Below are 17,045 nucleotides of genomic sequence, written 5' to 3'. Positions count from 1 at the left end.
TTCCTTTCTGAATCAATCTACACTAATAAAAGAGAAAGATGCAAATTGACTGTACCTTCACAACACCCACCAGGCAATCAGGGGTGAGTATGCAAATTAACCCAACAAATATGGCAGGTTGATTTGCATATATAGGTGCTGAGCATCCAGGGGAGGGGCAGGATGCTTGCTTTCTGCACCACCCCAGCAGCTCTGGGCCTCTGGGCAGTGAGAAAAGGTGGAAAGGAGGCTGTTGTGAAATAAATAGAGCAAATGCACAGGCCCCGAGCAAAGGCAAGTGCCGGCAGCCAGGGGAAGGCAGGCCCATTCTTACACAAATCCGTGCATTAGGCCTCTAGTAAAAAAAACTTTTTTTCAAGTTCACAAAAATGTCATACAGATTTGGACCGAGTTTTCCCAAAAGATATAACCTTCATGCTTTCATGAAGCATGAAAAACAAATTCAGAATTAAAAAACAAATTCAGCCCGGCCCCCAGCTGGCTGGGAGCAGCCCCGTTGTGCCCTCCGACCCTGGAGGACCTTCCAGCCAGTTTGCTGCCCACCGTGCCCACTGCCATTAAAGACGGTGTCAGGTGAAAAAATAAAAAAATAATAAATAAAAAACAAATTCAGAATTAAAAAACAAATTCACATAGGTGAAGTTTTCATTCTTTGATACTTTTTTCATTGCTACATTTCTTAAGCTTCCATTTAGAAATAAAACAAGCCTCATTGCTTTTTATAACCAATATAGCACAGTTAAAATAGGCTCATCTCTTAAAAACCAAACCTTGTATACAAATATTCATTTTCAATTTATATAACAAGAAATTCCAAGAATTAAAAGCATTCCTTACCTGCATCTTTTGGTACATCTCTATGTTAATTGCTTTAACTTCCTCTAGTTGTTGTCTAAGGCCTATCAAAGTATCTTGTTTCTCATGGATATCTTTCTCCAACAATTTCATGGCAAGTTCGATCTCATGCTTCATACTAACTTGTACAGCCAACTCATTCTCCACATCCTATAATTGCAATATATCCTCAGTTAGATGCCACTTCAGGATGTCAAAAGTCAGACACACAATAGTTAATGAGACCAAGGAAGAGTTTGTATTCAGCCTGGCAAGACGGATCAGTTAGCTGGAGTGTCCTCCTGTGCACCAAAAAGGGTTAGGGTTCAATCCTCAGTCAGGATGCATGTGGGAGGCAACTAATCCAACCTCTCCCACACCAATGTTTCTCTCTCCTCCCTCTCTCCCTCTCTCTGTCTCTGTCTCTCCTTTCCTCTCTCTAAAATCAATAAAAAATATATATATATATCCTTGGGTGAGGATTTAAAAATACAAGTTTCTAGCCCTCAACAGACCCCGGGTTTAGCTCAGTGGACAGAGCTATACCCGGGCACTGAAGGGTCTTGGTTCAGTTCTGGTCAAGGGCACATTCCTTGGATGCAGACTTGATCCCTGGCCCTCGTTGGAGCACATGCAGGAGGCAAACAGTCAATGTGTCTCTCTTACATTGATGTTTCTCTCTATCTCTCCCCCTCCATTCCACTCTCTCTAAAAATAAATTTTAAAATATTCTCGCCAAAACCGGTCTGGCTCAGTGGATAGAGCGTCTGCCTGCAGACGGAAAGGTAACAGGTTCGATTCCAGTCAAGGGCATGTACCTTGACTGCGGGCACATTCCCAGTAGGGTATGTGCAGGAGGCAGCTGGTCGAAGTCTCTCTCTCATTGATGTTTCTATCTCTTTATCTCTCTCCCTTCCTCTCTGTAAAAAATCAATAAATTAAAAATAAAATAAAATATCCTCGAGTGAGGATTTACAACAAAAGTTTATATTCAATATGTACACTACTCCTTTTGAGTTATAAGCTCCACTGAAGAGAATAAATCAGGCCCTGTAACAACATTCTAAATATTTTCAAATGTAGCCCTGGCTTGGTTGCTCATTTGGTTAGAGTATCATTCTAATACACCAAGGTTGCAGATTCCATCACTGGTTAGGGCACATACAGGAAGCAACCAATGAATGCCTAGATAAAGTGGAACAACAAATTTATGTTTTTCTTTGTCTCTCTCTGCCCTTCTCTCTATAAATAATAAATATTTTGCTAAAATGAAAGAATTTCTAACACTCTGTCAATTATTACTGTTTTACTGGCTCATGAATATTTTTTGCCTCAAAATCTCAGTATTGACTTTCTTTAGACAGAAAAATGAAGTAGTCCATATAAGTGAAAGCCAAGATAACTCAAAATTTTTGCTTAAAGAAGTTTACATCAAAAGGAAAAGATGTTTCCTAATATTAAAGACAAATTGCAAAAGGGATGAAGTTGACAATATTCTCTTCCTGACCTGGGAGGTAGTTATACAAGTATTTACATGCTAACCTATTAAGCTATACATTTTTTTTTTCTGTAGGTGTTATATTTCTTAATTTAAAAAGGTAACACGTTAATTGTAAATATGATTCCATTAATATCTGAATACGACATTTTATTCTGTTTCCATTTTGGTAGTGCTAGTCACAATCTATTTATTTCACAAACACAGACAGTAACAATTTAAAAACACTGTTTAAAAAACAAAGATACAATGAGAACTTAAAGAATTTGATGGGAGCCGAACCGGTTTGGCTCAGTGGATAGAGCGTCAGCCTGCAGACTAAAAGGTCCCAGGTTCGATTCTGGACAAGGGCATGTACATTGGTTGTGGGCACATCCCTGGTGGGGGGTGTGCAAGAGGTAGCTGGTCGATGTTTCTCTTTCATCGACGTTTCTAGCTCTCTCTCTCTCTCTCTTCCTCTCTGTAAAAAATCAATAAAATATATTAAACAAAAAAAAAAAGAAAAAAAAAGAATTTGAGGGGATTAAGTGAATAAGGCTGAAAGAGATTTTAAGTAGTGCTTGCGTAAGAGTAAATAATCAGCCGAAACTGGTTTGGCTCAATGGATAGAGCGTCGGCTTGGGGACTGAAGGGACCCGGGTTCGATTCTGGTCAAGGGCATGTACCTTGGTTGCAGGCATATCCCCAGTGGGGGGTGTGCAAGAGGAAGCTGATCGATGACTCTCTCTCATCGATGTTTCTAGCTCTCTATCTCTCTCCCTTTCTCTCTGTACAAAAATCAATAAAATATATATTAAAAAAAAAAAAAGAGTAAATAGTCACAGTAATGGAACTGTTATTAATGACCTCATGTAACTCTAACGGATCATACCTGTCGCAGCTGTGATTCGTCTCGAAGCTGCTTTCTGGCTTCGTTGTACATTTCATCCAGCCCCTGCCGAGAATGCTTGTATGTTTGAAGCTCCGTTTCCACATCCACTTTGGTAACCTAGGAAGAAAGCTTTTTATTCTATAATCGCTATTGTTAACACAGCACAGAAATACCCAATCTATACCAAAGCCCCAACAAGTAACAATTTCTGACACGAGACAGTGTTTGCAATCTGTCTATACTTACCTCTAAGTGCTGCTGTGTTTTCATTAAAATCAACTTATTCTCACTTCGTAATTGATGATTTTCTTCTTGAAGTTTAATGATATTATTCTTTGCTATTGCTAACTAAAAATTATGAAATGGGCAAGAAAAAAATTTAAACAGCTTTATTTATATTTGCTTTACAGGTTATGTTCAAGGCTATCAATAATAGAAAATAAAATCCTAAAGCTAGTAAAAATCTCACAGCTACAAAAACTTGCATAAAAAAATAGGCCCCCATTATCCCAAGATATCAATGAAATAAATTTACTAATTTCTACTATTTCCTTTTGTTAGTCGATATGCATTATGTCAATCAAAACATACTATGCTTATCTGGTTTACAATATGTCCTGAATATAAAGTGCCTAAATAAGCATATAAAGAATTATGTGTTAAACAGCTAAACTGTAAAGACTTGTGTAAAGACAGAAATATCTGTAAGGAAAAAAAGTTTCACTATCATTAAAAATGACATTCATGATAAGCAAATAGGATACTCTGTGAAACATGGCACACTGAGTGAGCAGGGCCAATATGAGTCAGCTCTCATCATCAGAATTAAACACGAATGGCTAAGTGGCTTGGCTGACGCCCAGAATAAAAAGAAGGATCCTAGGAAAGGGAAGCAGGGGCTACTCCACAACATAGGCTCGCAAGTCAATTTCTGAATAATTTATCAGGGATACAACTTGAACTTCACAGTGTGCCTAAGGCCAACAAGAGGCATGAACCAATGAGCAGTCTTTGATGATCCCAAACTATCAAAACAAAGATGCATTCTTAACTGCAGACAAGCAAACAACCATGTGTTCCCTGGTTTGAAAAAACTGGGCAAGTTTTAAAAGAAATAATTTTAATTAACATGGAAAATAGCACTAATAAAATAACAGATTTCTTCCTCTATACAAAATAATTTTGAAAATATAAAGTAATACATCTATGGTTTGATAGATATTTTTTCAAGTTATATAAAAATAGTATAAAAAAAGAGCTAAAATTCTGGTTCTTGGACGATCAGATAGCCACTTTGAAAATGCAGAAAACTGGAGCACGTGGGATAAATTTTACACATGAGAGGGCTGAGAAATGGTGAATATGATCATGCTTGAAAAGAAAAGTAATCTGACTTGTGGAACAAGAGGAAGAGTATCATTTTAGCAGGTAATTTAACTATAGGTGAAATATTCTAAATGTCCCAGAAGTATTTTCTAGTTAGAAAAACAATGAAATGTTTTTCATACATAAGAAATATGCACCATCTAATTTCAGGTCATCCAGATTTAAAATGAGAAGCACAGCTTATTTACAGAAGAGTATGTCTGAGTTTTATCTTTGAAGCTCATTTTTAGAAGCTGAGTATCTCAAAACAATTCAGATTCACCTGAGATATGTGGTTTCTCTCAAACGTCTCAATCACAACTATATTACAAGTCCTGCATCACCCTAATGACAATGTATACGTGCTTCACACACTCATACTGAAAATGAAAAAGCATCACAAATACTAGGACTGTGATGACAATACCTCTTCAATCAGCTTAGTATTTGACTTTTCCAATGAATCAACTCTTGAATGGAGACTGCTGACTGTGCTGCTGAAATTAATGAAGAAAAAACTCATTCAAACTCACTCACAAAGGCAAGAAAAAGTATGTTATTCTGGATTCTGTATGTTAAATGACATTCACCAACTGCCCTGTCTGAATATTTTAGTGTGAGAATTTCATTAAGTCAGAATAACTTGATTTAGCCGAAACCGGTTTGGCTCAGTGGTAGAGCGTCGGTCTGCAGACTGAAAGGTCCCAGGTTCGATTCCGGTCAAGGGCATGTACATTGGTTGCGGGCACATCCCTGGTAAGGGGTGTGCAAGAGGCAGCTGGTCGATGTTTCTCTCTCATCGACGTTTCTAGCTCTCTCTCCCTCTCTCCTCCTCTCTGTAAAAAATCAATAAAAAAATATATATATATATATATATTAAAATATATATATATTAAAAAAATAACTTGATTTAACTAGAACAATACAGACTGTAGCAAAAGAACCAATATTTCTATTAAAATTTCATTTAATACTGCTCATTATTTTTTGTCTTTTTAGGGTCCCTTTTACATGTAACTTATACTATTTAGAAATGGAAATTCCACATAAAGATAACTAAATATTATTAAAACTAAATTTAAAATTATTTTTAAAGGATAAACTTTAATGACGCTTATAAACAGTATTCATCAACAGAAACCCCATTCTATTACCTCTCTCCACTTTCATAATAACTTAAAGACCTTCAAAATCACCATTTTTGAGAAATGCAAATATGAGATACCTACTATCAGGTACCCAGTCAGCCTGAAGCTAAGGAAACATCCATCTTTCAAGGATACAGTAAAAAATCAGGTTCCACTACATGAAAAAACTTATTTATATTCCTGTTTAAATCAATCAAGACGGCATTATTATACATTTTACTGAGTCTAATTTTTAAGTCCTGTTTGATTTTACCATTTCAAACTTTCTCTGATAAAATGTAATATGCTATATACATTATAGTAGAAATCTACAATAGATTCAAAAATTTATAACAGCCTCAGAAACAACTATGGGCATTTTAAGCTTAGATGTGAAACAAGAAAAATGTTTTTCTATTTATATTAAACTAGAGCCTAGTGCACGAATTTGGGGGCAGTGTGAAGCATGGCGGTGTCAGTGACATGGCACTGACAGCGGGCAACAAGAGCGGGACCACAGCGGGATGGAGGAGGAGGTGAGCAGGCGGCACCAGGCCAAGGCAGGTGAGGTGCATGCAGGGACTGATCACCCCACCAACCGCCCTGCACACGGTGACCAGTGGCCACGGCAGGAGACAGGGCGCCGCCAGCTCCCAGATGCTGAGGGAGCCGGGTGGGGGGCCTGGCCCATTCGATCCCCCCACAGGAGCGTTGGTGGAGCAGGTGGGGCAGGTGCCAGGCGGCGCTGTGAGGCGAGGGGCACGAGCTGGTGCTCAATCCCTGCAGGCCATCCTGAGGGGACCCCACCCACGCACCAATTTGTGCACCAGGCTTCTAGTGAAAAAATAATCAAAGCACTTATAAAAACAGTAAATTCTCAATAGTGGTTTTTATTCTTTTCCCCCCATTTTTTTATTAAGGAATTATATGTGAACATATCTTACCATTGTGTGTCTCCCCCCCAAATAGTGATTTTTAGTGAGAGGTAACAGGTGAATTCTACTTTTTAAAAATCTGTTTCTATACTTTTGAAATATTCTAAAAGTACCAGAACTATTTTCTAATTAGAAAAACAACGAAATGTTTTTAATATATAAAAACATACAAAAGTATGGCATAAGTACTGTGGTACCTGATTAACACACACATAATTTAATAACTGAGACAACTCATTTGAACCAAATGGAATAGATTCTACCATAAGTTATTGAGTAAAAACAAAGTACAGAATAACCAAAAAAGTATGCCACCTCATGTGTAAAGAACTGGGGGGAGGTGAGAAGTGTAAGAAAATATGCAGGCTCTGGCCAGGTGTTCAGTTTGGTGTCATCCCAATACCCCAAGGCTGCAGTTTCCATCTCCAGTTGGGGCACATACAAGAAATTTAAATAAGTGGAGTAACAAATCAATGTTTCCTCTCTCTCTCTCCCTTCCGCCCCCCAAAATCCTCACCCTTCCTCTCTAAAATCATTTTTTTAAATATATTTTATTGATTTTTTACAGAGAGGAAGAGAGAGAGAGAGTTAGAAACATCAATGAGAGAGAATCATCGATCAGCTACCTCTTACACAGCCCCTACTGGAGATGTGCCCACAACCAAGGTACATGCCCTTGACCGAAATCGAACCTGGGACCTTTCAGTCCGCAGGCTGACGCTCTATCCACTGAGCCAAACTGGTTTTGGCTAAAATCATTTTTTAATTAAAAAAAAAAAAAAGAAAGAAAAAAAAAAAAAAAAAAAAAATATATATATATATATATATATATATATATATATATATATATATATATGCTTATTCTTGTTTATTTGAATATCTGTGGAGGTATTCATCAGAACATACTATGTTAATTATTTCCTAAGAGAGAAGCTAGGTGGGGTTGAAGATAAGGGAAGAGGGAGACTTTTCATTTAATGTCCCTTTTGAAGTTCAAGCCATGGGAATATATTGCCTGTTTCCAAAAAGTGAGTAAAAGTTTAAAAGAAAATAAGCAATACAAGACTGCACTTAGAAATACAATCTCAGAAGTACAAAATACACATATATCTCCTATATCTATTATTAAAACTCCGTGATTAAATAAGAAGACACTGCCTGGCTGGCATGGCTCAGTGGTTGAACACTGACCTTTGAACCAGGAGGTCATGGTTCAGTTCCCAGCCAGGGCACATGATCCCCAGTGTGGGTGTGCAGGAGGCAGCTGGCTGATGTTTGGCTCTCACATTAATGTTTCTTCCTTCTCCCTTCCTCTCTCTCTAAAAATCCATTTTTAAAATATTAAAAAAAAAAAAAGATCTTTCCTATCTCTTCAACTTCAGAGGAAAGCAAAAGTTACTGCTTATTGGGAAAATGTCTAATTGTATTTTCAGATTGTAATACATGTTATTTGAGTGCAATTCAGAAAATAAAGAGTATAGAGTAAAATAGAAATTATTCATAATCCTATCATCCAGAGGAGCCATTTTTACTAATTATTCCTTTTAACTAATGAGAACAGTCCATTTCTAACTATGTAGCAAATATTCATTATATATATAGTATATAGCAGTCATAAGCCATTTGTGACTACAATAAGTACTTTCAATGTGATTAGTCCAAATTGAAACATACTGTGTGTAAAATATACACTGGATTCTGAAGATAGTACCAAAAAGTTAAAATATATCAATAATTTTTATATTGATTACATGTTGAAATTATTATCTTGGGTTAAATATATTTTTAATTAATTTCATGTTTCTTTTTTACCTTTTTAATGAGGTTTACTAGAAATTTTAAATTATCTATTGATTTACATAATACTCTTACTAGAGGCCCAATACATAAGATTCGTGCACTGAGGTAGGGGGGACACCGAGGGTCTTGCAGTCGGGGACCCCTGGGGGATGTCCCCTGAGGATTGGGCCTAAGCCAGCAGACGGACATCCCTCTAGCAGTCCGGGACCCCTCACTCCTTACCAACCACCTGCAGCGGAGGTGGGAGAGGCTCCCACCACTGCCTCTGTGCAAGCCTGGCTTCTAGCTGAGCAGCACTCCTGTGGGAGCTCACTGACCACCAGGGGACAGCTCCTGCATTGAGCGTCTGCCCCCTGGTGGTCAGTACACATCATAGCAACGAGCTGTTCTGCAGGTCATTCCACCATTTGATCAACTTGCATATTAGGGTTTTATTATATAGCATTAGAGATACAAACAGATCTCAGTCATTCTTCCCAGATTGAGTATTAACTCAGTTTCAATGAATTTTTTTTTTAATATATTTTATTGATTTTTCACAGAGAGGAAGAGAGAGGGATAGAGAGCCAGAAACATCGATGAGAGAGAATCATCCTCTTGCTGCCTCTTGCACACCCCCTACCGAGGATGTGCCCGCAACCAAGGTACATGCCCTTGACCGGAATCGAACCCGGGACCTTTCAGTCCGCAGGCCGACGCTCTATCCACTGAGCCAAACCGGTCCCGGCTTCAATGAATTTTTGAATCATCAAAATGATATAAACTTCCACCCTATCTAACCTTTATTTTTATTTATTTTTTAACATGTTTTATTGATTATTTTACAGAGAGGAAGGGAGGACAGAGAGCTAGAAACATCGATCAGCCGCCTCCTGCACACCTCCCACTAGGGATGTGCCCACAACCAAGGTACGTGCCATTTGACTGTAATCGAACCCGGGACCTCTCAGTCCACAGGCTGATGCTCCATCCACTGAGCCAAATCGGTTTTGGCTACCTTTATTTTTTATTTATTTATTTTAAATAGATTTTTATTGATTTCAGAGAAGAAGGGAGAGATAGAAACATCGATGAGAAAGAATCATTGACTGGCTGCCTAATGCACTCCCCCTACTAGGGATCCAGCCCACAACCCAAGCACGTGCCCTTGACTAGAAGGGAACCTGCTGATGCTCTATCCACTAAGCAAAACCAGCCAGGGCTAACCTTTATTTTAAGGGTATAGAGATAAGTAAGAAATTCTCTTTTTTAATCCTCTGAAGATTATTTAAAGTCTGACTTATTTACTATTGAAAATGAATTATCTCCAATAATTCTCTATATACTTAATTTAGATTTTCTCTGTCTTCTCAACCCCTTCTCAAAGATGTGTAGAGGCAATAGGGTTAAGCTGCCCTGCAAAGAGGGGGACCCTAAGACAATAGCCAGAAATGCACTAAGTATTCCAAGTTTCCATAACACTTACTTCAGTTGTCTATTTAATTCTTCAACATAATTCTTCTGGTCTAATATGGCAGCAATTTGAACATTCCTAGAGGGGAGAAAAGTAGTTTTGTGCTCAATGGAGAGGTATTTATTGGATGCCAAAAATAATGTCTAGATCATCTAAAATTGTTGTAAAGTCATAATGGTAAAACATTATTTTGTCTTTAAAGTAAAATTTAAGAAACTTCAAGATTATGTAGCAGTAAACTGTGTACTAAATAACTATAATCTTTATTAAATAAACTACTTACTAACACTAGATTTAACAGTACCATTAGTATATTTTAAAAAATTTTGCATCAGTATGATTTCAATTTTTTATTGAAATATATTGACATATAACACTGTGTAAATTTAAGGCATACAACATGTTCGATACATTTACATATTATAACTGCCATAGCAATTATTAGCACCTCTATTATATTACATAATTATCCTTCCTTTTCAGTAGTTGGAAAACTGAATAAACAATTACTATTTATTATTATTATTACAATGTACAAATAAATAAAACGATTTAAACAAACAAACACAATTAGCTCTTGAAATAAACCAGCATATGTAAGCTTGTGAATAAGCTTTCATCCCTTTTATCACAAAACATAACTATTAAAATGGGTCTATTAACTATTAACGTGTAAAACAGAAGTTACACATTGTTCTAAAGCCTCCTTCCAAGTGGTCTTTGCTTTATAAAGATGGGAGTGAAAACTAAACAAAGCAAGAAATCCACACAAATAAAGGAAATAAAAACCACATGGTAAATAGATGGACCTCATACTGATTTATGAAGAGCCACATAAAAAATACATGTGAAGTAACTTATGGAAATCGTACCTTTCTTTATTTCCAATATCATCTTCATTCTTTAAATACATGGAAAAATCAATCACTCCAACCTAAATTTATAAATAAAGTTATTTAAAGGGGAGAAATATCAGATGGATCTGTAACATACAAATAAATTTCATTCTTAATTTTCCTTTACTGTTTAACAGCACTGTTTACAACTGACGGAGTAAGACCTGGCTGAGAGAGGAGCCGTGCAAACTGCAAACACTCTGCATTTGGTGCTAGTCACTTTACTTACTTGTGAGTCTAAATCCTCTCCCTTCACACACAGATTAGCATCTATCACATTCAGGCCAACCAGCAGCCCAACAATTACTGTTCCTTCTTCTTCCATCATTAGTGCATGATATTCATAGAATTCACTGTGAAAATTAAAATAATAATACAATGATTCTCTCGCATTATTGATGTTTCTATCTCTCCCCCTTCCTCTCTGAAATCAATAAAAATATTTTTTTATAACTAATATTTGACGAAGTATATTCAGAGAACTAGTTATCACTGTCTCATGCCTCCCTCAAGAAGTCCAATGTAGCCCTGGCTGGTGTGGCTCACTTGGCTGGAGCATCGTCCATGCTCTGTACCAAAAGGAAGCAGGTTTGATTCCTGGTTGCAGGTTTGATCCCTGGTTGGGGCACTTGGGAAAGGCAACCAATCAATGTCTGTCTGTCTGTCTGTCTCTCTCCCCCGACCCCATTCTAAAATCAATTTTTTTTAAATCCCATGTATAGTATTTAATCACTTCAGAATATTATTGAGAAATTGCAGGTGCTTAAAATACAGTCATCCTCATTTACAAAATGGGTAAACGAAGATGAACTGGAGTCACAAGTAAAACAAAAATGACAAATTCTCCAGAACATCAGACAGCACTCTAGAAGAACAAGGGAGAACTGAGGGGCCACCATGGGCCCACTCCCTTTAAGAACTCATTGTCTTACTCTGAAAGTCTGTCCTAAGCACTTGGCTTTCAATTTAAACTCACAGCCAAAACCGGTTTGGCTCAATGGATAGAGCGTCGGCTTGGGGACTGAAGGGACCCGGGTTCGATTCCGGTCAAGGGCATGTACCTTGATTGCGGGCATATCCCCAGTAGGGGGTGTGCAAGAGGCAGCTGGTGGATGACTCTCTCTCATCGATGTTTCTAATTCTCTATCTCTCTCCCTTCCTCTCTGTACAAAAATCAATAAAATATATTAAAAAAATAAAAATAAAAAAATAAAAAATAAACTCACAGTTTAAAGAAAGCCCACAATACAGTTGAAGCAGTAGTTGGATATTCAAGATCTAAAAAAAAGACCCCTTGAATTAAAGCCCCAAACTTCACATATATTTTTATTCATAAAATTAACTAATTTAGAAAAAATGTGTGTATTAGACTTTTAAAAAGGAAACTAACTGAGAAATATAAAATATAAAATTTTTCCTTATCATTTTTTAGGGTAGTTCCTAATCAATGTTACACCTCCACCATGATTTTCTCACTCATTTCGCACCCCCCTTTGTTTTATGCCATCTTATCGTATTTTACAATTCCTTTTTCACATCTTTAATGATTTTTGGGAGACAGAATGTCAATGAAATAAAAAATGAAAATGAACATGATTTAATGGTACTAACCTCAAGAGATCCCTTTGAATAATTAAGCAACGAAGGTAATCCGCCATTTTTTTCTGCATGAGGGCTAGACGAAGCCATGCTCGTGCCCGACCCAGGGGGGTCCTAAAAAGTAAACCAACTTGTAAGAAAACAGTCCCAGCCCAAGAGCACAAACCACACGTCTTACCTCTGTTGAGGTACAATTTTTAAAAAAGGCAATTTATCATATAGTTTTGTCTTTGTTTCTATAGTTTTAACTAGTTTCTTTGAGCATGCAAACCAATCCCTGTGAGCTATTTAAATCTCTAAGGTAAGTTTGCACCTGCAGGACATCTAGGCACAGTTTAAAGCCTTGAGAGAAATGACTCCAAAAAGTGAGACTATTTCTACAAGAAATACTTTGTCAGATGGGTTTAGCCTTCCATAAAATGATTATGCAAAATACATCAATAGGGCAGTGCAATGCCTTCAAACAATAATTAACACTATTTCCAAATGTAAAATGTCATAACAGCTCTGACTGGTATGACTCCAATGCACCAAGAAGTCACTGGTTCAATTCCATGTCAGGGTATATGCTCGGTGTTGCAGGCTTGATCTCCAGTGGGTGTGCAGGAGACAGCCCATCTATGTTTCTCTTTCTCATCAATCTTTTTCTCTCTCTTCCGCTCTCTCCTTTCCCCTTCCTCCTAAAATCAATAAAAACATCTTTTTTTTAAAAAGCATAACAAAGCTAAGGTGCCACACTAGTAATTAGAGAGAAATCACCAGGCTTCTTGCTGGTATTTTTCAAATGTTTCTTTTATTCAATTGTCCTTAAATATTAAATCTCAGACCTCTCTTATCCAAGTTCTATCATTTATAAAGATTAAAAAGCAGCCCTCGCCGGTTTGGCTCAGCAGATAGAGCATTGGCCTGCAGACAGAAGGGTACCAGGTTATGTTCCAGTCAGGGGCACACGCCCGCGCAGTGGGCTCGATCCCCAGTAGGGGGTGTGCAGGAGGCAGCCAATCAATGATTTACTCTCATCATTGATGTTTCTATATCTCTCTCCCTCTCCCTTCCTCTCTGAAATCAATACAAATATATTAAGGGGAGGAGAGGGGGGGAGAAAAAGAAACATCAAGGGTCACTATGCTGTACACCTGAAACTAATCATGACAAGTGTAAGACCTTTGCCTTAATACTTTATGACTATAAAAATTTCAACACTCTTGCCAAAACCGGTTTGGCTCAGTGAATAGAGCATTGGCCTGCAGACTGAAAGGTCCCAGGTTCGATTCTGGTCAAGGGCATGTACCTTGGTTGCAGGCACATCCCCAGTAGGGGGTGTGCAAGAGGCAGCTGATTGATGATTCTCTCTCATTGATGTTTCTAACTCTCTATCCCTCTCTCTTCCTCTCTGTAAAAAATCAATAAAATATATATTTTTTTAAAAATTTCAACACTCTTGATTTATTAGCTAGAATATTCAGCTTTTAGGACATTTCATATACATTTGTCCAGTGAAATAGGCAGGGGGCTCCATAAGTCCTAATTTCTGAAAAAGAAAGTAATTGTACTTGTCTTATCCATAATAATAAAAGCATAATATGCTAATTAGACCAGAGGTCCTTCCGGACAACCTTCCGGACAACCTTCCGGACAACGCCACAGCAGCTGGGACAGAGGCAGAGGCAGCTGCCACCATGGCAGGGGCCGAGCCCTTTGCATGAATTTCATGCATCAGGCCTCAAATGGCTTATCTGAGAACTCAAAACCTCCTGAGCCTTTGCCTGGATTTAACCTAATCAGTCTCCAACAAACTGTTACTGTTACTGATTGACTGCCTATTACTGCAAAATAGCTTAACATTCAGGAAACAGAAACGCATAATTGATACATCGTACCTTAAAAGGACTTGCAACTTCCTGCATTACAATGCTGAATTAAAATTCTATATCATAAAAAAGTAATATGCAAATTGACCAGACAGAACAATCAGTCGCTGTGACGTGCACTGACCACCAGGGGGCAGACGTACAATGCAGGAGCTGCCCCCAGCCTGCAGGGACTGTATCTGTACACAAATTCTGTGCACTGGGCCTCTAGTGGGTGATATAATAAGGAATGACTACAGTGATAAGAGTATTTTTAAAAGCAGTAAATTCTTACTGACAGGACTAATAAAAACCATAAAAGAAATGAAATCTAAGCTAACCCATAAAGATTGAACAGAATTTTATTAGGATAGAATGGAAGAAAGCTATTTAAGGCTGAGAGAAGACAAATTAGAATGTAAGGCACTTTTAAGGAACAGTAAATATACTTCTGTGGCTCTGGCTAGTTTGGCTCAGTGGATAGAGTGTCAGCCTGCAGACTGAAGAGTCTGGGTTCGATTCTAGTCAGGGGCACATGCCCCGGTTGCGGGACTTGGACCCCCGTGGGGGGAATGCAGGAGGTAGCCAACCGGTGATTCTCTCTCATCATTAATGTTTCTATCGCCGAAACCGGTTTGGCTCAGTGGATAGAGCTTCGACCTGCGGACTGAAAGGTCCCGGGTTCGATTCCGGCCAAGGGCATGTACATTGGTTGCGGGCACATCCCCGGTAGGGGGTGTGCAAGAGGCAGCTGGTCGATGTTTCTCTCTCATCGACGTTTCTAGCTCTCTATCTCTCTCCCTTCCTCTCTGTAAAAAATCATTTAAAAATATATTAAAATAAATAAATAAATAAATAAATAAATAAATAAATAAATATAAAACCATTAAAAAAAATTAATGTTTCTACCTCTCTCTTTCCCTCTCCCTCTCTATGAAATCAATAAAAATATTAAAATATACACACACACACACTTCTGTGGTTAGAAATGAACAAGTAATAAGATTACTTACTTAAGACCAGGTAAATCCCGGACACTGGCCCCTATTTCTTCTGCTTCTGGGTATAGCTTCTCCACCAGTTCCAAAGGACCCCAGATAGTTTTATTATAACTCAAAAATGATTTTCTTACTGAAAAAAAGAAATATGATGAATATGACTTCAACATATGTATATAACTGTGTGAACTTCCTTTTATTTTTTAAATATATATATATATATATATATATATATATTTATTTATTTATTTTTTTTTTTTTTAAATATGTTTTATTGATTTTACACAGAGAGGAATTGAGAGGGACAGAGAGTTAGAAACATCGACCAGCTTGACCAGAATCAAACCCGGGACCTATCAGTCCACAGGCCGACGCTCTATCCACTGAGCCAAACCGGTCCCAGCTATTTTTTAAAATATATTTTTATTGATTTCAGAGAGGAAGGGAGAGGGAGAGAGATAGAAACATCAATGATGAGAGAGAATCGTTGTTTGGCTGCCTCCTGCACGCCCCCCACGGGGCATATGCCCTGACCGGGAATTGAACCGTGACCTCTTGGTTCCTGGGTAGCTGGGCACGAACTTCCTTTTAAATATTTACTAGCAACATATCTAACAACATACAATTATTCAGAGGCCTTTCCTCTTTTATCCCCACACAGCCCTGTGGATCAAGAAGAGCCAGTTAACCAGGATCCTGATATCTGTCCTTATCAGAAATATGCAGACAGGTAATTACAGTTAAAAAAAAAAAAAAAACCATAATAAGGGCACGTTCTTTATCAGTGCCAAAATAAAGGTTGATCTTTATCAGTTTATTAAGTAAACCAAGGACAAATAAAAAGTCACTTTACTTTTAAACAAAAGTGGCTTTACTTTTTCTTTTTTCTTCTTCTGAGATTTGGGTAAAACCATGAAATCACTATCCATTTCTTTCTCAAGACTGCCCAGCTCTCCTGCAGATCCCATGTGCCTATAATATGCAGCAGCCGTGGACAATCACCAAGATAAGCAACTTTTCCTTGGGGGAGAAAAATCAATCGGAACAAAGTAGTTTTAAAATGATTCCCTCTTCGATTCCAGTCAAGGGCATGTACCTTGGCACATCCCCAGTAGGGGGTATGTAAAAGGCAGCTGATCGATGACTCTCTCTCATCGATGTTTCTAACTCTCTATCCCTCTCTCTTCCTCTCTGTAAAAAATCAATAAAATATATATTTTTAAATAATAAAATAAAATGATTCCCTAATATAAGCCTATGATTGCTAGGACATGCCTCCTATTATTCTTTGAAATAAAGGAAAATAAATTCAGAAGAGTTTAATTTTAGAGAGAGGAAGAGAGAGGGAGACAGAAACATCAATGATGAGAATCATTGACCCACTGCCCCCTGCACCCTCCTGGAGATAATGCCCATAACCCAGGAAAATGCCCTTGACCAGAATGAAATGTGGGACCCTTCAGTCTCTAGGCCAATACTCTATCCACTGAGCCAAACCAGCTAAGACGCTCATTTATTTTTTAAAGTAAGATTTATTGATTTTAGAGAGTGGAGAAGAGATGGGAGGTGGAGGGGAAAAGTGGGGGGGTGGAGGGAGGGAGGGAGGGAGGGAGGGAGAGAGAGAGAGAGAGAGAATAATGCCTTCTGCATGCCCCCTGCTGGGGTTCAAGCCCCAGGAACCTGGATACCCTGACGTGTGTCCTGATTGGAAATCGAACCAGGGACCTCTTGGTATATGGGTTGATGCTCAAACATTGAGTCACAGTGGCTGAGCTACTCATTTCTTTACTACGTCCTTTATTTGTGCTTTGATACTTTT

The 17,045-nt window shown here is 38.0% G+C and overlaps 1 protein-coding gene across 4 annotated transcripts in view; it reads right to left on the bottom strand.

The window, feature by feature from the left end:
* RUFY2 (RUN and FYVE domain containing 2) overlaps positions 1–17,045 on the bottom strand; it is a 35,623-nt gene that overhangs the window by 13,818 nt on the left and 4,760 nt on the right. For 3 of the 4 annotated variants that reach the window (XM_084904269.1, XM_084904268.1, XM_084904266.1), the window contains 9 exons: positions 15,242–15,359; positions 12,391–12,492; positions 11,009–11,132; positions 10,756–10,817; positions 9,896–9,961; positions 4,996–5,065; positions 3,450–3,551; positions 3,204–3,320; positions 838–1,005 (listed from right to left, as the gene is read on the bottom strand). In XM_084904269.1, the coding sequence (XP_084760395.1) occupies positions 838–1,005; positions 3,204–3,320; positions 3,450–3,551; positions 4,996–5,065; positions 9,896–9,961; positions 10,756–10,817; positions 11,009–11,132; positions 12,391–12,492; positions 15,242–15,359 (929 nt within the window). The remainder of the gene's footprint in view (positions 1–837; positions 1,006–3,203; positions 3,321–3,449; positions 3,552–4,995; positions 5,066–9,895; positions 9,962–10,755; positions 10,818–11,008; positions 11,133–12,390; positions 12,493–15,241; positions 15,360–17,045) is intronic. The other variant, XM_084904267.1, reaches the window with a different exon arrangement.

Source organism: Pipistrellus hanaki, assembly GCF_964339955.1.
Source record: "Pipistrellus hanaki genome assembly, chromosome: 14".
In the NCBI taxonomy this organism is placed as follows: Eukaryota; Metazoa; Chordata; class Mammalia; order Chiroptera; family Vespertilionidae; genus Pipistrellus; species Pipistrellus hanaki.
The sequence above is the reverse complement of the archived record's forward strand: the minus strand, read 5'-3'. Positions and strand labels throughout refer to the sequence as shown.